Genomic DNA, 23,427 nt, shown 5'->3' on the forward strand with positions numbered 1-23,427 from the left:
GCTACAGAACTGATTCGGCACCGCCACCGTTACACTTCCTCTACGGCAACTTGTACATCGGTGGACTGCCGTCAGGCTTCGGTTCGGTTGACATGCCCTTCGTCGGCTGTATTGGCGACGCAACCCTCAACAGCGAGATCATTATCAATTTCGCCAACACGACGGAGAGACCATACGCGTTCCTAGGAAAGTGCAAGGGCGGTGATCAGACGCGTATGTTGTGATATTAACTAATAGAATTCTCGTCGAACTATTTCAGTGGTGTTTAATCGCTTATATCTTTTTTTTTCTAGTTTTACCACCGACTGTCGAACCTGAATTTTTGCCACCGTTACTACCGTCGGAAGGGCCGGAAGACACAGTAGAGTCGTCGACTCAAATCAGTAAGCGAAGCAAAATCTTTACAATAATAGAGTGAAATTTATATATGTATATAAATCGTATTACTATAAGCAATGATGGGTAAATAGGACAGAAACAAATAATTTTCTTTTAGATATAATAGACGTCGACATAGACAAGGAGGATGACAAAGAGGAAGAACCAGAGCTAGAAGGACGAATTAATTTAGATAAACATGATTTCACGCCGACTATGCCTACTACGCCAACCGAGGAGCCTCAAACTGTCGACCAGTGTCATTTGCCATACTACCCGGCAACCGATCCTGATCTTGAGAATGCTTGGCGATTTGGTATTTTGGACATTTTTAAATAAGTGGAAAAAATACTCAGATGAAAATATTACATTTGATCCGACACTAATTTATGTCGATAAAATTTCTCAAACAATGTTCTCAATAATTTTTTTTTAAGGTACTGCGAGGAACAGTAGATTAGAATATAGGACACTAAAGGGAAGATACAAAGACGACTACGATTTCCAGATTGATATAAAAACAATGGCGGACGATGGAATTATATTCTATACTTCCGACCTCAATAAGCAAGATTTAATCGCCGTATACATGCTTGGTGGAAAGGTAAAGAACGGACTTTCAATCACATGAGGAAAAGTTGTCTTACAAACCATCCTGATTTTGGGAAAATTATCCTTCAAGATTCACTACAAATTCGATTGCGGCAGCGGACCGGCATTGCTAATGAGTGAAAAGATGATCAACAACAACCAATGGCATATCGTGCTCTTCAAGAGACAAGGTAACTACGGCCAGCTGATTGTGGACGAGGAGGAACCGGTGGGTGGGTACTCATTAGGACACACTACCACTATCAATGTCAATCCGCCGTTCTTCGTGGGTGGCGTCTTGCCGGAAATATCCAACATCGCATACACGAATATTGTGAGATTGCCTAATTTTTAATCTCATGCTTAGAATTACGAAAATATGACAAATTTTTTGTTTTGTTTTAGGGTCTCAATAAAACGTTCAGCGGCTGCCTAGGAAATTTCATGATGAATGGACAACTCGTTGGAGAGCCGTCGGAAAAGATAGGCGTAATACCCTGCTCGAAGAGAGTGGAGCCCGGTCTCTTCTTCTTCCCAGGAAACGGCAGTAATTTATTCAAAGCAGGTGAGACAATTAATACAAATGTACGTTAAATAAAAAAAATGTTTCGATATTGTTTCCGAGTCGGCAATAGCAATTAGCTAAATTGAAGATTGTTAACTAAAGGAAGTATCTTATTAATTTTCAGTCGATCGATTTAACGTAGACCGCACGGTCGACATTCAAATGGACATAAAACCGCGATCGACATCTGGACATTTGCTGTCGGTGCACGGTAAAAGGGATTATCTTGTGCTAGAGATGATTAACGGTACCGTGAAGTTCCTCATAAAGACGCAGAGAGGCTCGATTGAGACTGCGTTCGAGCCGACGAAACCAAACTCCCTGTGCGACGGCAACTGGCACAATATTCGAGGTAAATAGCATCATACCGAGCTGACTTAATGTTACAGAGTACTCTTGGAACCGTGATTTTAATTTCAATATGATATTATAATATTTTGATATGTTAAAATTAATTTGGATTTAATTTATCTATGACCAAAAGGCACTAATGGTTAGCAGTCGATGTTACTTAAATCGCGTTCTGCTATTACACTTTCCTCTTTTTTTCCAACACAGCTGTCAAACAGAAAAATGCGGTACTGCTGTCGGTCGATCATAAACCGGCACCGCCCGGAATCGGCGGCAAAAACGTGGCTAGAGTCTTGTCAAAACATCCGATATTCATCGGTGGCCATCCGATGCTTGGAAGAAAATTACGAGGTAGTACGTCGCAGGCTCAATACGTCGGCTGTATCAACAATATTATGATTAACATGAAGACCGTCAGCATCAGGCCTGAACGAGCCTACGGACAAGTTATCACCGGTGTGTGCCCGACAATTTAAAATAATGAAAAAATTTTTCATAGGCCATGCAAATTTATAGCTTTATCTAAAATCCTGATCTAGCCATCTTCTCCTCTTCAAAATATTTTATTAATATCTGAACGCGCTTAATCAAAAACAAAAAATCAATAACAGAAGTAATAAGTTCAAAACTTGAACTTTATAGTTCCATTAATCTTTCCTTGTAAAAGATATTTTCTCGACCAAGAACTATGAAAAATTATTCGTACAGGATAAGGAAGCTCAAGTGTAACCAAAGATATGATTTAATAAAGGATGTAAGTTATAAAATAATGTGTAGGAACGCAGGAAGTTGGTTTTAATACAATGATGCAAATCATTAAAAAAGGAAATAAGATTTTCTGTAAAAGTCATAAGCGTTTTTTATTTTGTGAATATATAGATATATATTTGTAATATTTGTGCGTTATCGCATTCGGCACATCTTGTAAATAAATCCAAATTCTTATATAATAAGTTCTTAAAAGTTCGTTCTCATGGATTTTTATCTTTTTTTTTTTGCTCAGTCTTGGTTTAATTAATGTTACGGAAATCGCCATTCTAACATAATGCTTGCCTCTTCGTCAAGTCACGACGTCGTATCACTATAACAATCATAATGAAACGATTTGCGATTGTAAACACAATATTTTGAAATTTTTAATGAAAGAGAATATGAAGAATAAAATATATTTATAAATGCACAAATCTGCTAATTTCAACATTGCTCTATATAATTGCAAATCATAAATCATCTGTGATTATTACGCTAGAACTTTACGTAAAAACTATCTTAGAAGTGCAATCGCGAAAACTATGCGCAAATGACGATTTTACGTAAACTTAACAACGAGATAAATTATATTTCCCAAGAAACAATGCCACAATGAATGAAATGAATAAAAATGCCACAAAAGTGTTTAATTTTAACGTAATTTAAAAAATAATGCGTGCACGAATCTTTTTTTTAAATACAATTTTGGGAAGAATATTTGCTTTCTATGGTAAAATAGATTATGGCCATTATTGGTGTTGCGACTTTTCATTCAGTATACTAGAGATTTAATAAGCCCGTTTGTTTTCGCTGCACTTCTAAACTAGTGCAATAAGTCAGAATGAAAAAAAATATATTTGTTTCATTCTAACTTATTAGTTCAGCGAAAACAAACAGGCCTAATATCCCAAAAGAGTATGGAAAATCGTACAGCATTATTTATTAAATTATTTATTAAATCAGAACTCACAGCCATAGGAACGTTTCTTGCAGTCTAGTTTCAGCATTTGTATATGATTGAATCTATTTGTCGAGCGTAATTTGAGATCCGAGGGATTTATGGATTGTATAGCCTGATCAAAGTGAGAAAAAAAAATAAAAATATAAGGTATATTAAATCACTTGATATGTAAAATCCGTGCTTTTTTTATTACAATTATATTATATATACTATATATATATGTATGAAATCAGCCTGTTCATCGAATTGTCTTAATACAATCTCTAAATGTATAATATTACACTTAAAACTCACTATGTTTATCAGATAACACAATTTATCGGACAAAAAAGGTACAAAAGACAGAAGTACAATTTTCGCTACTAAGAAGTAACGCAAAACTGACGGAACTAGAGAGTTTTTCCGAGAGAAAGACTCTAATAGACTCCGAGAGAACGAATTCTAATACCTCTATTCTCCTTCATTACGTGGCATTATCTTGTATTATAAAAATAGATTACAAGATCGAGATTGTGATAAAAACTTTTTAAAATAATCTGTTGGTCCTAAGTACATCGTGACAAAGCAAGAAGCTACGTGAAGAAGCATTTTAATGTTACACAATTCGCAAATCATAGATCAGTACTGCGATACAAACTAATTAATCGTTACAGTAATTAATTTACATAGGGTGCTCCATCGCTATTAACATTATATAATTATAATTATAATTACATAATACTAATATTATAATAAATAATATTTTGATAGTATGCCTTATGAAAAGTTTGCAATTCAAACTTTCTTTTAACAATAGAACAATAGAACACCCTAACACAGTGATATGACGAGGAAGCAAAACGTGTCGTTAACTCAGAGTAATCAAGCTATTTATTACATATTCAACAAATAATTAATTTTTAGGAAATGCTTAAATTCGTATGCAGACGATAATAATGATTAGCTTGTTTACGACGCATAGCTTAGAATGAATTTTCGAGGAGAAAAGGAAAAGTATTGCAAGCAGGTATTGCAGGGTAAGAATTGCAGGAGAAAAATATCATTGGGGGAAAAAAAACGCGATTCCTGACAGGACCAATAAGCGTCAAATGTTAAAAAACAGATCGCAACGCTGGCAAATCTGTATTTCATTCTTAGATTTCTCGTTTGTGCTTAGATCATTAGTGGGAGTTTTCGCCAATCTTCGCTTACGCTGCTCTCTTTCTCTAAAGTATAGTAAAATATTCACAGACTTCTAAGTATCCGTAAATGATCCTGAAATGAACGATAAACGAACCGCCGATAAAAAAATGTACAACTCGATCGATCGACCGGCCAAGGAGGAGAGACGGTGGTCGGTCATTTATCACGCGATTTCAGGAGGTTTCTCACCGAAGTGGTATATCACAGTGCAACGATTCAGAGATACTCGATTGAGTTTTTTCTTCTGGGAGTTCGATCGAGATAACCGATAACGGCAAATCAAATCTGACGCGAGTCAAGAAATATGTTTACCGATGTTGTTTGCCGTATCGTATTACAATTACAATCCCAATCGAGCCTGTACGCGACAATCGCGCCTCACAGAATCGCGTATCACAAAGGGCGACAGCGTGCATCATCGTTTGCGTATGCTCGACGGCTTCGATTTATCTTCGGAATGAATTCACATCAAGGACAATCTTGCAAATCTTAAGGTTTTAACCGTAAACATGCGAGTATCCCGGTGAAGGAATTTTCCGAGTAAAACTTGACAATGATCAGACGATTGTTCTCGCGAATTAATCTTATCCAGAATAAACTCATGTCAATTCGCAAACTGTGGCCGAGCACATTCACTCCTACTGCGTTTGCGATGCGATATCAGTATATTTGGAGTCGTGATGGTGTAATTAATAATCGTATTCATATACGATGTCCAACCTACTCGATACCATGCGCAAAGATCATCACTAACCCAGGCTCGACCATCATATCCTCCGGCATGTGCATATTATCACAGTGGAGGACCAGTACCGCTTGTTTGCCAGGCACTCTTTTGCACACGTAGTTGTCGTATTGTCGTCGCGAGTTTTGTCTAGTCTCGAGAGAATTTAAACCTGGCGGCCATTTCCTCTCGTGGCAGTTCTCCATCAGCTCGTCGATCACATGAGGTGGACAATTGTACTCCGACAGAGTTCTCTTGATCATCGTCTGCAAACGTCAAAGATGCAATCTCAGAATGAGTGCAGTCGCAAAATCGATCTAACAATTGGCACATAAATTAATTCTATATCTATCCCAGTAACCAAAATGGATAGCAGTCTGTCGGCAGATTGGTAACAGATTTGATCAGATATGTTAGTAGACTGACATCTGCGTCTGGATTCAGCTTATGTTCTGCCAGCAAAGTCTGCTAACATAATCAGACAGCAGATTGGTAGCAGAAACCATGCAGAGCCTGAACGATTCCAGTAGGATCTGCTCAATTTCTGCCACCAATCTGCTGTCTAACTATGTTAGCAGACTATTATTTCTGTTGGCGTTCTGCCGATATTATGTGATAAATCAGGATCGGCATCAAATCTGTAATCTTTCTGATAACATTTGTAGCAAATACTTGGCAAGATCTGCTTTTGATAGACTTAGCTAGGATATATCTACGGCTATAATTATATCTATTGCTACAATTCGTACCTGCAACAACTCGTCGGGCGTGGAGATCATACCGCCCCACCTGGTAACCCTGGCGCGTGGCAGAGACGCGGACCATCTGACGACGTCGTCCCGTTCCATCTGATCGGCGATCGCGCGCATCGCCGGGTTCGACACTCTGAGGGCGCGCATAAAATCCTTGAGCAGATGGATCTCGCGTTTGTGCTCGTTGATCTGCAGCTGCTGCTCGCCGAGCTCGCGCTTCATGTCGGTTAGCTTCTGCTGCTGCGACTGTATCAGATTGCGGAGCTCGCGTACGCAATTGTGATCCTTGAGCTCGTTCTTGGGAATGATCAAGCTGCAACCCTGCTCGCACAACATTGGTCTCTTCGGATTGTACTCGCACTGCTCGAGATGCGCAGCCAGCCCGTCCAGCTTGACGATATGGTTGCAGCCGTATATGATGTTGTCGCACTTGATGGACAAACGGGCCAGGAGGTTCCTAAGGATTCGGGGGACTGCTCTAAGCTGCGTGGACGTGATGGCCGTACGATCCAGAGGGCACGTAGGCTGGCGATTTATCCATTCGTTGATGCAGGTGCGACAAAAGGCGTGCTCGCACACTGGTGCCTGCAACACATTACTCACCTGCCAGTCCTCATAAGCTGCCACAACTTTATAAAGCGATAAAGTTTTAGTATAGGTACATGCTACCTTTGGCAAGATATGCACGAATCTCCCCGAGTGATGAAATTATGGAAGCTTTTAGGCATAAGCATGACGCAAATACTTTGGGTCTGTTTTCTATTGCTGAACTAGTTCAGTGTCTTTTCTCCTTCAATGTGGAGTAAAAGAGATAAACTCTGAACTAGTGCAGCCAGTTCAGCAATAGAAAATAGACCCTTTGTGTTAGAGAATGTATGAATCTGTTAAAATGTATACATGGATGGAGTGACGCAAGAGATGCCGAAATTGCAGTGTAAAAGAGAAGACGGCAGCTTATTACGTTCCATACGTAGACACATAAACACGTGTTTAATTTAGAATAAGCATTTTTGCAGAAGATACAAGCTTCTCGATCGGTAAACACCGACGATGCTTAATCAGCAATAGCAGCAACGTGTAAAAGCGACAAGTCAGGCTAACCTATATTCGCAGATGCGCGATTTCGCTCGCCTTTTCGAGACGAACGAAATCGCGTGACGGGAACGAGAACAACAGGAAACCGCGGAAAATGGAAGCTCCAGGTATTACGTACTCGAGAGCTCTCTCTGTCTCTGTCTCTCTCTCTCTCTCTCTTTCTCTCGATGTGCGAAGTCAACTAAAATCTTTCAGATCCACCGACCGACTTCTTACTTCCGAGAGACGAGTTCAGCGCGGTTCTCAGATGGAAACTCGCGAAAATTCTCGATCTTGATCCTCCACCTTTCCGAAAACCGAAATAAACCACGCGTAAATTCGTCCCTCTCCCTGCCCAAATCCGGTAAAGCTCTTCGCACAATAAACATGAGCGCAGTGGAGGTGGAGGTTAGGCGAGAGGGGGTGGGTCGCGCGGCGAGGTGTCCTCGAATGGAAATTGAAACACGCGTATGCTGTACCTGAACGGGGTCCTCGAGCACGCCAGAGCATATAGGACACACAAGCTCCTCGTCCACGTCGCCGTTGAAGCGGCTCACATCGAACCCCATCGCTCGCGAATGCGTGTCGCCTCCTCCGGCGTCACTGCGTGTGTCTCGCGATTGTCAGGAACGGATCTGCTCGTGCTTACTTGCGGGAGCACGGAGGGGATTTCTCGCTACGGCCCTGGTGATTAATACTGATATTTCATATGTCGTACGACAAATTTTTTAAGCACGTTAATTGAATACAAAACAGAAAAGTTCTCGAATTTTTAGAAACTCCTTTATCTTGTAGCTAATTATTACATTTAAAAAATGTGTCGTACGACAATAAATGATTACCCTATAAAATTCAAACTCCCTCCGTGAGCTTCTCTCGCGAAGCATCTTCAAACCTCTTCAGATCTTGCAAATTTAAAGCGTAACATCTCTGCGAATATACATTTTAATATATTTTACGATCTATTAATACACTTTGCAAATATATTTTATTAAAGTGTATTTATGATTAAGTATAAGGTATTATGGTGTATTTTATAAATTTATTATTTATTACATTTACACAGTTTGCTAATATATATTTTATTATTTAGATTAGATATATTTAGAATTACTCGATCGGTGGTCAATTTTACTCTTGTAATGATGAGGCGAGGCTTGATGAAGGTCGAATTTTAATATCGGCCACGGTCGGTTCCCCGCGTGCGCACTTACCGCGAAAAAGCACGCTTTTCCGCGCGAGCTCGCACATGCTCGGTCGGATTTGCTCCGCGTGAGATTGCTAATCGGGAATTCTACGATTCCGCGAAAAATCCATAGACGTCGATAAAGCACGAGAAGAACAGCACTGACAATATGAGAGGAGGAGATGACCCCCTCGTCTCTCTGCCGCTGGAGAGTCTGGAGACCCAGATTCGCGCCACTGTCTCGGACAGTGCAGGACAGACGGTTTTACCGTTATACTCGCGGATCCGTTCTATCCGTCTCGTTCACGCGCTAAACGGCCTGCTACTGCTCCCAAAATGCACACAGGTCAAAATTAACCCGCTCCGTTTCGCTAGGCGAACGATTAAGAAATGTCCTCTTCGTCATTTTATTTAACTTTCGCGGAATAAAGAGAGAGGGGGGAGAAGAGGGACCCAGCGGAGTTCTCGATTGTGGGCAAAGGGGGTTGTGCCGAAATTTCAAGATCATCTACGTGGGTTGTTTACTGATTGTTTACGTTTACACGAACCTTTTTCATGTAGACAATAATGTAACTAATATAAACTATGATATTATAAATTGAATGATTGATTTCTTTAAGGTATATGTAGTATACATTCGTAAACTGATTTTTTTAGGAATCTTGTAAAATTTAGACAGCATGTTAATGTAAACACGCTCTACACACGTACATGTGCAGTTAGAAAAAGAAAAGCCATCTTTTCGCCAACTAATCGCTTTCACTGTAAGATATCTTTGACAAAAATATGTCGAGTTTTAGTCATTCTTTTAGACGACTTGGTGCTATATGGGACGTTAAACATTATAAGTTTACTTTATATATACGCGTATGTAGATGTAGATTATTGTATTTTATGCGTAAACGTCCAACCCTAATCGTGGATAGATATACATATAAACAGCATATGTAAGCTGAAGCTCAAAACTAAATAAAGATCGTGTCTAACAGTAATTAAGATCGTCCGGAAGATCTATTCTATGACGAGGCATCACACACCAGTGGAAATCCAATGATACGCTAATTTAACCCTTTGTGTTACACAAATTTTTCTGTTGCACATATTTTACTGAATTTTAGTACGTAGGAATTTTTGGAGTTGCTATAATTGCAAATCTGAAATCGTAATTTAATAAATCAAAATGACAGATTCAATATATGACAGCCAAATTGAAAAAAATTAACTATGCGTATTTACGTATAAAATTTTATACATAAGAGTTTTTTAGACTTCTGATTTTTAATCTGCAAAATTTGAAAATATAAAATGGCAGATCTAATATAAAATTGTTGCTACTTTTTAACGAAATTCTCTAATATGAATAAAAATATAAATACCACAAAGTAAGTGTTTATTCCGCCAACGATATTGAACCAAAACTAAATACGTATATTTCTTTCGACAACAATTGGCAATCCATACATATAGTTACACGACGTTTCGACCCAGGCTTCGCCGCGGGTCCTTATCAAGTGATACATATCGCAATATAAGTAATTTTTCAAAATCCTTACAAGGGAATCTTGCTATCAAATTCCAATTGTAATAAAATTGTATTTTAAAATTAAGTAATATAGATGAATTTGAAAATTATCAGTGCGGTAGGGCCAAAAAACGGAAAAATATAATTACATATTTATGTTATTTTCACACATACAATTAAAAATTAAATCTTCGAAATATGTTACACAAACCAATTATGAAATACGTAAAAATAACATAGAAAAACTGCGAGGAAATAGGTGTTCCCATATAGGGACACTATATGCAATAAAGGATTAATAAAAGAAAATCATGGAGAATTGTCCTTTTGATTACGAAAGAAATCAAAGAGAAAAGGTGGCGAATACGCTTTTCGTAATCGGCCGTCGGAGTATCGAATACACGCGAAGTTCGCTAGTTTCGATGCGCTTGTGCGCGGCTGCGCATCTTTAAAAATCGAGTACACCGAACGTTGCGCGCGCGTCGCGGATGCCTTGACACCTATTTGAATGCAACTTCACGCGTATTGCATTTACCGCGCCGCGCAGCCATGTCACGTGCGTGCGAATGTTCGTGCATCGCGACGCGCTCACGGAAAAGCGCAATTTTTGCTTGTATTTGATTTCGAACTCTCATCGCGCGCCGAGATAACGGACGAAATGAGTATTCATCGAGATGAACGAGAATCTGCGAGAGACTTGCACCAGCAATCTGTACGATAAACACAATTCTCCTTATATCCTTATATTTTTTATATACACAGAAAAAAGAATATTCTTGACTAATGATAACAATCAATCAAATCAATCAATGGCACATTTCAAGTCAAACAGAGTCCAAGTAGGACCTGGGTCTCCTTAGAATTTTTGAGATATTGATATAAAATCTTGTTTCCTAGGAGCAGGTCAACTTACTGCCCAACTTCCAATCTTGAGGGTTGGTTTCCTCTTCAAATACAGATGAGATATTCTCGTGGAAAAATACTCTTGGTGGGTTTTGTCATCACCATATCCGAGAGATAGCCCACGCAGCGTGCATATCAAAAAGACGTCCAGAAGATATCCCGAAGATATATTTTAGGTGATAGGATATGTTCGAGATATCTTCTGAACGTCTTTTTGATATGCTTGCTGTGTGGGAGTGATCGTGGCCGTGAAATAAAAACTGATATTTTATCAGATTTGAACCCAAATCTTCGGCTCACACACACACACACACACACACACAAAAGCAGTATATAGCGCACATTATTCTGCGTCACAATCGCCACACTTATTGATAACAAGCTTTCGCCAATATGCTGCGATCGAAAGAAAGGAAGTCGCCTTTCACGTCATTTGGTTAATCCTAACGTCAACGTTCACTTCACACCCGCGTGCAGGATTTTAAGAATTTTGAGAGTATATAGGTAATATCGCGCGCGATAAAATAACTTCGTAATCAGATTGTTTTGTCTACAGGTATTGATAGATAAGATGAGGAGTGATAGTTCATCATACTTGCGGTATTACGATCGGTAAGACGGATCAGTGTCCAAGTCAACGTCGTGGGAATAAGTTGGACGGCGAAAAGAATCGGTGAAAATGGACACTACGGGTGTATCGAAGAGAAAAACTTTCGATAACGAGATCCAAGGTATTCCGTCTTTTGACAATTATAACGGCGGCATATATCTTCGTTTTTCATCGTTCATGCATATATAAAAAAAATAGCCGTTTGTTTTGCATCAAATTGAGATCAAACGCTCCTAGTGAACACAATGTCCTAAATCGGAACATAAGATGTATTAAAGACGTCATATGTTCCGATTTGAGACATGCGTATTGTCTGGATTGCTGTTATTGCAATATTCTTACATTTCTTTCGCGATCCCTTGGAATTTGCCTTTTTTCACACACACTTGTAATCCGGTTGATCGTTTATGATCCGAGATATTACTAAAATGAGAGCGCTTTTCTCTGATAAACCTCTATTAATCGCATTACTACACTATATTTATTATCAGGATTTCTTCCTGATAATAAATATAAACAGCAATTTTTCTTTAGCAACCATCAGACGCTAACGAAGCGTTTTACGCGTCGGTTTGACTCAAATATACATTGGTTAACAAATCTTAGGATGATTGAGATATAATTGGCTTATCGTGAGTAAACCAAGTCGTCAATTAAATAACTGGAGTCTCAATAAATACGAACACGAGTTGGAAAACGATCAGACAAAGTACTGATGAAATGTAGGAGTAGTAAAACGTCATTCTATCTATGTCGATAAAAATAAACGTTAAGTGGCAATTTAATGAATTAACAAACGTTCAGATTATTGAGAATTTTTTTATCTCTCATGAGATAACTTATTTTCGTAAGCCGGAAACTGTTGTCATTTTATAAAAATAAATGGTTTACGCAAATGATGTGCAAGCAATAACAACGTAACTCGAAATCGAAATATTATACAATTTTTTTTCAGTTATATAAAAATATTTTATTTATACTTACAATTAACCCTCCATTGCCCTTGTTTAAATAAACATTAGCGCTCTCGTATGAGCGCCGTGCCGCGTCTGTGTACATATATATATATACACGCGTATATCACTGTATTAATGCGGCATTGTCTCTTCAGATCAACACAGTCTTAAGCCCATATCATGCTACGGATTGGGATTGAGATTGGATTGAAATTTAATCAATCATAATAAAGAAAACTAATTTCAAGTTCAATAAACTTTGCTTTAATATGAACGTTTACCTCATACGACAACAATGGAGGGTTAAATAAAATAAAGAAAAGCAAATAATTTAATATAAATAGGATAGGTAATAAAATAGAAAAGTGTTATACAGAAATCTTGATTACTGACATATAATTATTTTAATTAAACAAAACATTAAGCTGTTTAAGAACGGAAGGCAATGCTGATAATTATAGACAACAGTCAAAATAATAATTCTTTTAAAATCAGCAAAATTTTTTTAGACTAGTATTGTAAACAATTTTGTTATCGCTTTAAAGAACGTCGAGTATTGCATCCGCCGATATGGCCAGCGGTGGCAGCGGTAATTACTAAAACTCTGATAACAATATCTTTTATCTTTTTTGACAACGTCATTTATCTAGGGTTAATCGCCATAATTAATACAGGAAACGCGATAAAAAAATTATCGAGTAACGGAACAAAGTCAAAAAATGACGCAAATAATATATTATTGCATTTTGTCGCGCGTATATCTGATTTTGTCGAATGTTTTTAGAGATCAAACCGCGAAATAAATATTCATGACGTGATTGAATATTCAGTTAATTGTCGTAACTACTTGCCTAATGATTCTTTTATACGATATACGATATACAATTGGACCGTGACCCAGTTTAAACAGTCAAATTACTGCTCATGAATATTGATGATTGGCGTAAACGATCGCCATTTGCTTTCACTGAGATAGATTAAAATAGCTGACAATGATTAGACTAATTTTTAAATAATAGCTATTGATGTTATAAGTTATTCAATTTATGTTGAATGTGACGTAATTATAAATAAAGACAGCTTAATGGTATAAAAGATTTCTCCTCTACATTTCTACAACATTGTCAGTCTTAATTTTCTTATGACAGCCCAAACAATATAAATCACTTTGTCAAATATTACGTGTTTCAGATCACCCGGATAATCAAAGCAATGCCGAAGCGCAAGAAGAGGTGAGATTAAAATAAATATTCGTGAAACATACTATATAAATTTATACAGTTTATAGTATAATGACATATATTTAAGTGTTTAAGATATTTAGATTTATATCTCCAGATAGATAAATAGATAAGATAGGAATATATACCATCATCATTTGCATTCCGTAATCCTGTCTGATAATTTTGGCCGCCTGTGATTCCGGTGAGCTTCTGCGATAATTTGCACATGAACATGGATTACTTTTGCTCAATTATAACGTTACCACGAGGTTGGAAGCTCGCATTAATATTATCGCGCATTTAAGTGTATATAGCGCATTATATAATTCACACATAACGATGATGGTGCGGTAAATACGCTACTCGCATTTTGATATATAACGTTAATATCGCTCGACGATAAGAAAAGAAAACATGATGTAAGATTCGGCGATCTTTTTGCCGCGACGAGAGAAGGGAAGCCGTTCTCCCGCGTTTTTCAACGTTGCAAAATCGTCAGATAATAAACGTCCCGCATCGAATTTACATTCACGTACCATCGGTCGACCGCGTTTTTATTGAGCAACTTCTTTCTCTGTTCCCTCCGTATTACTTGTCATCGCGATCAGACTTCGCTCCGCTTCACTCGAAAGATTCCGTAATTCGCAATATACGAGACATTCCAGTTTGAGATAAAAGTTTGTATATGAAAGTTGTTTCAATGGCAGTCTTTTATAACGATATTTGCGAATTGGTTATTTCTTAGATTAAGAAACTCTTAAAGAGATTAATTTAATCAACCGGTTAATTATTTTGTCAACAGTGTCTGGATTTTGATTTTTGTACAATCATATCATCTATCTCGATCACAATGCTTATCTCTTTCCGTAAATAAAAGATATGACCATAATAATTGGACTGCAGCCTACAATCGTGTGATCATTCTACTACGATAGATAATTCGCAGACATACGTATTATAGATATGAAAAAAGGTCTTATATGTGTATGTGTGTGAGATACGTCATTTTACCGAGAATAAAATCTAACAATTGAATCGGCGGATATGTCTCGGTTCTTTTAATTACACTCGATATAGCGCGTGATCACACTACGCAAAATAATGTACGACTCCTCCGGCTTTTATTCCGCAAACGCGCATAAATTACGTTACGTCATCAACGAGGTCAGCAACACAAAGTCATAGATTTCTAATATTAATATCGCGATATTTTCTTCGGAATAGGCGCGTTTTTTGCTGCACAGGATTAAATGTCAAAATATACATATAAATATTACTTACTAGATCTGAGAGAAAAAATCAATTTCTTAAAAATTGTAATGTCATATCTTTTATCTCCTTTCATATCCTGCATTCTTGCGTACTTTGCACACAATGACGCTCGTACGCTTTTTAATTGCGAGCTTGTATTGGAGCGTAAATCGGAAACTGTCACATCCGCGCGTAATACCTGAAACACCTGCGAATTAAAAACCAATCGACCGGTTACACGTGGCTCTACGATGTGACCACGGTACTTTCACGTTGTTCCAAATACTACGCCGGAACACGCTCGCACCACGAATGTAACACTCCGTCACGCGTGTACGTTATGCCCGCTTCGAGGTATATAGGCTTCTTACATGCTGATACCTACCTACCTACCTACTCTGGCAGCGACATTACGCTCGCTCACGATCGCTGATGTCAGTCTCGATGTACGAGCGCGTACAAGCGGAGCCGTCGAAACCGACGACGAGTGACCGATCGTCGTCGAACCTCAATCTGGACGTAGTTCGAACTGTAACATATCAGATAGAATACCCACCCGATGAAGTGAAGCGATCCTCGTGCTAGTGATCGATATTAATATATCATCAGTTCTTTTTTTCCCCTTTCTATTGTGACGTATACAATGGACGTAAATAAAATACATGTGCGGCAGGTAAACTTTAATTTTATCATACTTATCGTGAATAGTAATTACTGAATAATTTAACCGCGTGCTTATTTTTCTAAAGGAAAAGATAGAAAACGATTTCATTATATCGAAGAAATACCAAAAGAATATTTCTGAATTTTGTAAAATATAAACGTTAAGAAAATAGAGGCGAGATCTTTACTGCAGATCTCCAAAACGCATTGCAAGAAAGAAATGCCTCTGTTTGTTTATATCTTTACTTAAAAATGAACTTGTGTAATCTGACTTCGCTGCTTCTCGATTCTTTAACAAGAGCTATGTAGGTCAAATCATCTATGTCTTGATCTTCGTAGATAATACATAGTTTCTATATATTTATATAGAAACAGATGTAATTTATTTAAATATTTTGTAAACGCTTTCATCCTTCCTTTACATGATTTTACCGATGCGCCGGAAAGACAAATGCGTATTACGATTTACATAGTCTTAAATTACCATAACAGTCGACGTGAATAGGTTTGGAGCATAAATTAGTTTTTCAATTGAGCGCCGGTTCATTGACTCGTTTCCATTCACCTCAGTATGCCCGACTAATTCCCTTGGTCACGACCGACCATTATACTTTCTCTGAGATGCAAGTTTTTGTTAAAGTTCTCTAATCCATTCCGGTCAGCACGTGATAATCAATCCGGATACCGCGATTTCCGTGTACTTGTATACCATTTACCAAAATTGGTAAATACCCGTGTTGTTGCCATCCAGGTAGCACATATATTAGTTTCATATACGCATGGAAAAAAAAGATTTTGGTGCAACAGCAAATCTATTTGTTAAATATGGGACAACTAACATTTTTTGCTGCGAGAGCTAATTAATTTTGCAATAATAGCGAAACATTTTGTTGCAATAGCAAACAGTTTTGCTGAACATTGATATTGCAGCAAAAGGTTTTGCTATTATTACAAAATTAATTAGCTCTCGCAGCAAAAAATGTTAGTTGTCCGTATAGTAGCAAATCCTTTAGCTAAATTTTTTTCTGTGCGTTTTTTAAACGTATACATAGTTTCATAACCGTAAAGAATTATTGGCTGGATAAAATGATTTATTTTGTGCAATAATTAGTGCAATATAAATTTAAATGTTTCAAAAAAGGCTAAAGCTATTATACATAAATATATTATAAATAAAGCAAATTATAATTTGCACTTATTTATACTTAAATTAATTTTGTCTTACCGGTCTTAATCTATTTGTTATCGGACAAATCTGAGCTTAGAAAACTTCCAACAGTTGCAAAATAAACGTTCTGCTAAACGTGGCCATTGAAAGAACATTTATACGTGTGTTCCGTTTTGAAGAACTTCCTGAACTGGTGCACATCAGTAATGCAATTAAGTTAAAGTGAGACAAGTATATTTTTTTTCACTTTACTTATTGCACGAATGTGCACCAGTTCAGGAATTTCTTCGAAAAAGAATAGACGTCATAGATGGTATATGCATAAAGCTTGTAGAACATTCTCACGCATGTCTCAAAGACGTTATGCATAAACACGTTCAAAAGACGTGAAAAGTAGGAATTTTAAATGTCTTTATCTAAAATGTCTTTATCATTAAAACAAAACGTTTCTATAATAGGTTTTTAAACGTTATTTTATCGGAAAAGAAACCATCGAACGTTTTTCGAATGGACATTTTTACTCATGAGAAACGTTTCTATAAATCGGTTATAAAACGTTTTGGAAAAACGCTTATAAAACATTTCTGAAATATTATGTGCTACCTGGGTATATTATGTGCTACCTGGGTATATATCTGAAATTAGATCATCTGTCAAGCTCTTCATTTACATACATCATTATCAAATTGTTTAATCCACAACGTAATTACTCGACGAGCATTATCAAGATTCAGATTTGATTCGGAACAGTTGTCGGGAGGAAAGTACAGATATTGTAGATAAAGATATCTCTATAACGCGAGTTTTATCACTTTTATCGCATTTGTGCGTACTACGTAAATGCATTAATCGTTGGAAAAGAGCGCGTTTGTTTTTTTTTCTTTTAATATATATATATATAATAGACATTTATTACTGCTATTTTCGTCGGCGTTTCCATTTTCTTTCCACAACGGCATTTAAATGTCTGTTTAAGTAAGGCTTCAATAACAGCATATAGTAATAAATTGATACTCTCAAACGGATGTGGTATTTCCTAAGATTCCCTTTAAACAGTGACGTTAAGTATTGTTGTTGCATGTCGTCTCAGAAATTAATTACAGTTCGCAACATTATTTTATAACAATCTGAAATTACGTCGCGTAATTATTAAATGTCAATGCTTCTATCAACTGATAATATATCGCAATGCAATTTATATTGTACTTTACATCATTCACACACACTATTGATGCTCGTATACCCAGCAGTTCATCGTCGTCCCTGACGACGTAAAAGACAATGTTATCATCGACTTAATTGTCAAAGCAATAACTGGAAATGGACATCGTTGTGAGAATACATATATTTACTCTGTAATAATCTCTTCACGTGTAAAAATTTCCTTGAAACAAATTGCTGTAAGGTTCTACGTATAATATAATAAACAGCCGCTTGCTTTTAGAAACCTAGTTGCAAAAACAGCTGCATACAACTTGTTACAAATGCTCACTCACAAATTTATGTGAGTTTACCGCCAGCAATTCTTCATATATTTTCATATATTCGGTATAAATTTAATTATTTACCGAAGACAGACAATATGTCGACACGACGAAAAGGATAAATATACGTTCTCGCGTAATGGAGAACATTAAGTGAAAAATAGATTACCTCCTCACAAAGTATTGTGCCAGGCTTATTTTGTTATCTCGTTTCTAAAGTCTTTATCCCCAATCGTTAAATTCAATATACATGGCATAAATGATAATTCGGTCGGCACGACCTTCGCATTTCAATCCTCGCTGGGAAACACTGGAAAATAAATGTGCCTGTTGTATAACAATATGATGTTAATCGGGTCAATATGATTGCGCTAGATCTCTTCCTTTGAAAAGCTACTTTCGTAACTCCAGGTCGAGTGTCTCGTTAACAAAAAATTAGTTCCTTACATTTCAACTACATAATTAAAAATACATAAAAATTGATTTTACTTTAGGACAAACTTAATTCAAGAACTAAAATCATTGAACTAATTAATTCGCGAAATAATTACCAAAGTATTTAACTTGATTTCCATTTCATTTTATACGTCAACAAATCGCTTTCAAAACTTGAAAAAATTATTCTTGATTATGAAATAAATCATAAAGTAAGCTAAAGTTAGTAAAATAATATTTTTATATTAATGCATTATTATATATTGTGTATTATATACAATGTGTTTATATTAAATTTTGATATTTTATTTTAAAAAAAGAATGAAATTTTTTTCTAAAAAAATTTTCAGAAAGTGAAGTATCCCAAATCAGTATTCTTCATTATCAGCAATGAATTCTGCGAGAGATTTTGTTATTATGGAATGCGCAGTAAGTATACAAATCATCAACGTCAATTTAAGTATTAACGTCACTCCACAATCTACGTAATTTAAAAGTAATGATACGACAATTAGAACAATTGTTCCTTTAATTCTAGTTCCAACAACTCTAGCCGAAACTAGTACAATATTTAATTGGAAACATAGAATAAACTTTTTGCTCTAATATTCTATAAAAATTGCTAATTTTATTGAAGATTAATTTTTGTAACATTTCTATATTATTGCAGTTATCATAGTAACAAATTGATAATTTTATACAAATGTGATATTTTTTTAGATTCTCTCGTGTGCTGTTGGATTATATTTTTATTTTTTTAACAGAATAATATTATTACATTATACTTATCCTTTTGATAATCCCTAAAAATTATATCAATTTAAGATACGTTATATCAACAAAATTTATAATGTAAGACGATATTTCCTTTTACTGTTTTCATATAATTCTAAAATTTTGGAGAGGCTTTGATGAACAGTTTGATCTTAATCTTGAATCTGATCGTATATAATTTAATGAAGAGATTATGAATTAACACGAAATTATCTTTCAGCCGTCCTCTCGCTGTACTTGTTTAACATGCTGGGATACAGTGAGGACACTTCTACAATAATCTATCATGTCTTCACCTGTTTCGTCTATTTCTTTCCGCTGTTGGGTGCGATCATATCCGATTCATGGCTCGGAAAATTCAATACTATTTTTTATTTAAGTATTATTTACGCACTTGGACAAGTGATTCTATCCTTGAGTGCGGCACCGACCATCGGTTTGCCCGCAAGGTTAGTATAATATATGTCTAAAACAACCATAATATTAATATAAAAAATTAGCACAGATTAAAAATAATTTTCAACTTCTCTATCTAAATTTAAATATGATTTGAATACAATTTAATTTAAATACCATTCAAGTGCTGCTAATCTTAAAGACTTTTTAATTCCTGCCAACAAAAGAATAAACTTATTCCAATTTTTCAGAGAATTTTCCATGTTGGGTTTATTTCTGATAGCGGTTGGTACAGGCGGAATAAAACCCTGTGTGTCGGCCTTCGGAGGCGATCAGTTCATTCTGCCTCAGCAGGAAGTACAGTTAGCGATGTTTTTTTCCCTCTTCTACTTCTCCATTAATACAGGTTCCCTAATCTCCACGTTGCTGACTCCGGTGATTCGCGAAACAAAATGCTTTGGAGGCGATTGTTACTTTGTGGCATTTTTAGTGCCGGCCTGTTTGATGATTCTATCGATTGGTGAGGATAAGAAAGCATGAGACACATCTCCCAGCCGTATAAATGCAGTCTTATTCAGAATTTATTTTCAGTGATATTCGTCTCGGGGAAAAGACTGTATAAAATAGTGAATCCCTCGGGCAATCTCATCGTCAAGGTTACCAAGTGCGTTTGCGTAAGTCGTATATCACCGAAATCTCTCAAACCATTTTAAACACTTCAAAAACTCCAAAACTGATAAAAATTACATCTGCAAACTATCATACAAATAATTGTTTACTCTACTGAGACAATTATTATTTAATAATTAAAACAAACATTCACTCACAAAACTCACTAGACTCTAAAATGTAAATGTATTTTAAATATTTTAATATAATTTTTTGGTGTGACTGTACAATAATTTTGTCTAGAATCTCTACGTGTCTTAGAGAGAGAGAGAGAGAGAATGCACGTGACTCTAAATCTGCATAACTCTTGGAATTCATGAATTTTCCAATCCTTAAATGTGGAAATCAATGAATCTTTAAATATTTCTAAACTCTCTACGGATTTTTAAATTATCAGCCACAAAAATAAGTCCTTAATCAATCTCTCTTAAATGTTTGATTCCGTGAATTTTTAATTTCACTCAATGAAACTAAAAAATCACTTAAAGTAAATGTATCGTTTTTATGTTTCAAAAAACCAGCATGCAATTGGCAATAAAATAAAAAAGAAAGAGGGAAAACGCGATCACTGGCTCGATCATGCTGATGATACTTACGACAACAAACTGATCGAAGATATCAAAGTTTCACTGCGAGTTCTGAAATTGTTCATACCACTGCCAATATTCTGGGCGCTCTACGATCAGCAGGGCTCCCAATGGACATTCCAAGCAACGCGAATGGATGGCCAAATAGGTAGTTTCATGCTGCTGCCCGATCAGTTGCAAGCCGTCAATCCACTGTTGATCATCATCTTCATACCAATTTTCGAGACTTGTATCTATCCGGCTTTCGCCAAAATACATATCATCGATACACCCTTGAAAAAGCTCGTTGCCGGCGGATTCTTGGCCAGTGTTGCTTTCATCGTAGCTGGTATTGTTGAAATACAAATCGAGGTAGTAACAGAATTTTTTTCTACGCGTTATTAAAAATATTTTATATCTATCTGTGCTTGTTCGAAAGCTCTTAAATCGATATGGAAGTTTTAATATATTATTTATAAATTACCACATATTTCATAATGTAAATAATTAACGCAATAGGTTTCGTAAGGAATATGAAAAACGTGATGCTTTATCCGAATTTCTGCACTTGATTCCAGAGCACGTATCCGACGTTACCGGTAAAAGGATCTGCTCAAATCCGTATTTTCAATACAATGGATTGTAGCGTGAGTATAGATATAGTAGATCAAGGCCAGATTAAAATATACCCAGTAAGTAGATCAGAAACTCTAGAAGTGAAAGCAATAAATGGGTCTATTGAAATGCTCGACTATAAAGCAGATTTCACAGAATGCTATAATAAAGGCTATATCGCCCGGTCAACTGATTCAGGTAGAATTCAGATTTTATATATCGAAAAATGCAATCTCCGTATTTTAAAAATAACTTCTTTTATCAGGACAAATTACTGGTACGGAGGCCAATGCAACGTCGTGGGTTATAACACCCTTGGGATTAAAATATAACTATACCGACATGGTGGACAAACCGGAAAAGGGTAAGCCGATGGTCCGCAGTCTCATCTATCTTTCGCCTGGATTAAGTAACGCCACATTGAAATTGCTCCGTAAGGACAAGACGGAAGTAACGTCAATTCTGGTCAGTAGTTTAGAATTTTCACAATCGAAGTTAGAAAAAATCGAGGATCCAGGTGAATATGACGTCTATCTGGACGAAACACTGCTGGAAGAGAACGTGCCTTTCAAACTCGGTGGGGTGTACACCGTGGTGGGGTCTCACATTAAGTCAAAGATCGCCGGCAAAACAGTGCAGGTCACACCGCCCAATTCGCTGCACATGGCCTGGATGTTGCCGCAATACATCATCATCACGATGGGCGAGGTGATGTTCTCCGTGACAGGCTTGCAGTTCGCCTTTACTCAGGCGCCAGTGAGCATGAAGTCTCTACTGCAGGCCGGTTGGTTGCTGAGCGTGGCCTTCGGCAATCTCATTGTGGTCATCATAAAGGGTGCGCGTCCCTTCGACCGGCAAGTAAGTGACCAAGACCGATTATACGGTCGGTGGAAATTCATGTAATTCTCTGCACTTAATATTCATTCTTCTCACTTTCAATCTCATATGATCCGTCTTTTGATTAAGCGTCGAGTAAAGTGCATGCAGAATTTCTTTATTTATTCATTTCGCAGGTGTACGAGATTTTCCTATATGCCGTTTTGATGGCAGCAGTCATAACGATATTCGCCGTAATGACCATATTCTACAAATACGTGGAAATACCAGAGGAAGAAGATACTGATGGGGCCATACCCCTAGAAGAAAAGGGGAACGTCAATTTGGCTTACAAAGAGGATAAAAAATGAAAGTGATGGTCGACTGACAGAGAAATAATAATTCTCACGTGTTCCTTTATACAAAGGGTAAAAACACGTATCGCAGCCTATTAAAGTACGAAGGATATGATTGCTCGTGCATCGAGGGTTCCTATCGTTTCTATCGAGCATCTATTAGTCTCGAGAGTATGACAAGATATTAGGAATATCTTTTTTCCTAACACACAATCTCACTTCTCCTCTTTCTTTCGTACAAAATTTATAACAGACTGAAGATACACATTTTATAATAGCTAATCCATAATGCATTTCAACTAGTAAAGAGAATGGGAGTCCATGGAGTGAGGCATATTTTATATTTCGGAACAATATTTAAAACTTTAGAGATTATAAACAAGAAATCTTAATAGTTTTTATATTCTTACAATATTTTAGCAATTCTAGCAAATTATTATTAGAATTGTATAATTGTTGTTGATAAAACTGTTTAAACCAATATAGTAAAAATTTATTACAAAACT

At 36.6% G+C, this 23,427-nt stretch overlaps 3 protein-coding genes across 11 annotated transcripts in view; 2 read left to right on the top strand and 1 right to left on the bottom strand.

The window, feature by feature from the left end:
- LOC112458083 (laminin subunit alpha) overlaps positions 1-2,646 on the top strand; it is an 18,980-nt gene extending 16,334 nt beyond the window's left edge. The window contains exons 23-30 of the mRNA XM_025021506.1: positions 1-213; positions 294-383; positions 497-694; positions 816-982; positions 1,061-1,303; positions 1,375-1,534; positions 1,659-1,886; positions 2,093-2,646. Coding sequence (XP_024877274.1) covers positions 1-213; positions 294-383; positions 497-694; positions 816-982; positions 1,061-1,303; positions 1,375-1,534; positions 1,659-1,886; positions 2,093-2,361 — 1,568 coding nt within the window. The 3' untranslated portion in view covers positions 2,362-2,646. The remainder of the gene's footprint in view (positions 214-293; positions 384-496; positions 695-815; positions 983-1,060; positions 1,304-1,374; positions 1,535-1,658; positions 1,887-2,092) is intronic.
- Positions 2,647-3,892: 1,246 nt separating this feature from the next.
- On the bottom strand, positions 3,893-15,318 carry LOC112458085 (E3 ubiquitin-protein ligase NRDP1). 8 transcript variants are annotated; one of them, XM_025021509.1, is made up of 5 exons: positions 15,010-15,318; positions 8,171-8,258; positions 7,808-8,012; positions 6,252-6,857; positions 3,893-5,768 (listed from the first exon to the last, which is right to left on the bottom strand). In XM_025021509.1, exons 3-5 carry the CDS (start codon positions 7,895-7,897, stop codon positions 5,499-5,501), a joined length of 966 nt encoding a protein of 321 aa, XP_024877277.1. In that variant the 5' UTR covers positions 7,898-8,012; positions 8,171-8,258; positions 15,010-15,318; the 3' UTR covers positions 3,893-5,498. The 8 variants fall into 8 exon arrangements, with proteins under 8 accessions (XP_024877277.1, XP_024877280.1, XP_024877281.1 ...); XM_025021512.1 differs by lacking the exon at positions 15,010-15,318 and adding an exon at positions 11,892-12,782; XM_025021513.1 differs by lacking the exon at positions 15,010-15,318 and adding an exon at positions 10,950-11,164.
- Positions 11,515-23,329, top strand: LOC112458084 (peptide transporter family 1). Of its 2 annotated transcripts, XM_025021507.1 has the most exons (10): positions 11,515-11,670; positions 13,697-13,737; positions 19,080-19,158; positions 19,724-19,952; positions 20,151-20,419; positions 20,491-20,573; positions 21,090-21,506; positions 21,713-21,947; positions 22,015-22,607; positions 22,763-23,329. In XM_025021507.1, the coding sequence occupies exons 1-10, from the start codon at positions 11,619-11,621 to the stop codon at positions 22,934-22,936; spliced, it is 2,172 nt and encodes a 723-aa protein (XP_024877275.1). In that variant the 5' UTR covers positions 11,515-11,618; the 3' UTR covers positions 22,937-23,329. The 2 variants fall into 2 exon arrangements, with proteins under 2 accessions (XP_024877275.1, XP_024877276.1); XM_025021508.1 differs by lacking the exons at positions 11,515-11,670; positions 13,697-13,737 and adding an exon at positions 15,448-15,652.
- Positions 23,330-23,427: the final 98 nt, after the last annotated feature.

The sequence above is a fragment of the Temnothorax curvispinosus genome, unplaced genomic scaffold (genome assembly GCF_003070985.1).
Source record: "Temnothorax curvispinosus isolate PA1 unplaced genomic scaffold, ASM307098v1 QBEX01008647.1, whole genome shotgun sequence".
NCBI lineage: Eukaryota > Metazoa > Arthropoda > Insecta > Hymenoptera > Formicidae > Temnothorax > Temnothorax curvispinosus.

Bases quoted from the DNA above. Each gene is read 5' to 3' on its own strand.
- LOC112458085 (XM_025021509.1), bottom strand. From the start codon at position 7,897: ATGGGGTTCGATGTGAGCCGCTTCAACGGCGACGTGGACGAGGAGCTT. The intron at 6,858-7,807 runs GTACAGCATACG...GAGGACTGGCAG, and splicing joins TGCTCGAGGACCCCGTTCAG to GTGAGTAATGTGTTGCAGGC. The intron at 5,769-6,251 runs GTACGAATTGTA...TGACGTTTGCAG, and splicing joins CGCCCGACGAGTTGTTGCAG to ACGATGATCAAGAGAACTCT.
- LOC112458084 (XM_025021507.1), top strand. From the start codon at position 11,619: ATGGACACTACGGGTGTATCGAAGAGAAAAACTTTCGATAACGAGATC. The intron at 11,671-13,696 runs GTATTCCGTCTT...TACGTGTTTCAG, and splicing joins TTTCGATAACGAGATCCAAG to ATCACCCGGATAATCAAAGC. The intron at 19,953-20,150 runs GTTAGTATAATA...CCAATTTTTCAG, and splicing joins ACCATCGGTTTGCCCGCAAG to AGAATTTTCCATGTTGGGTT.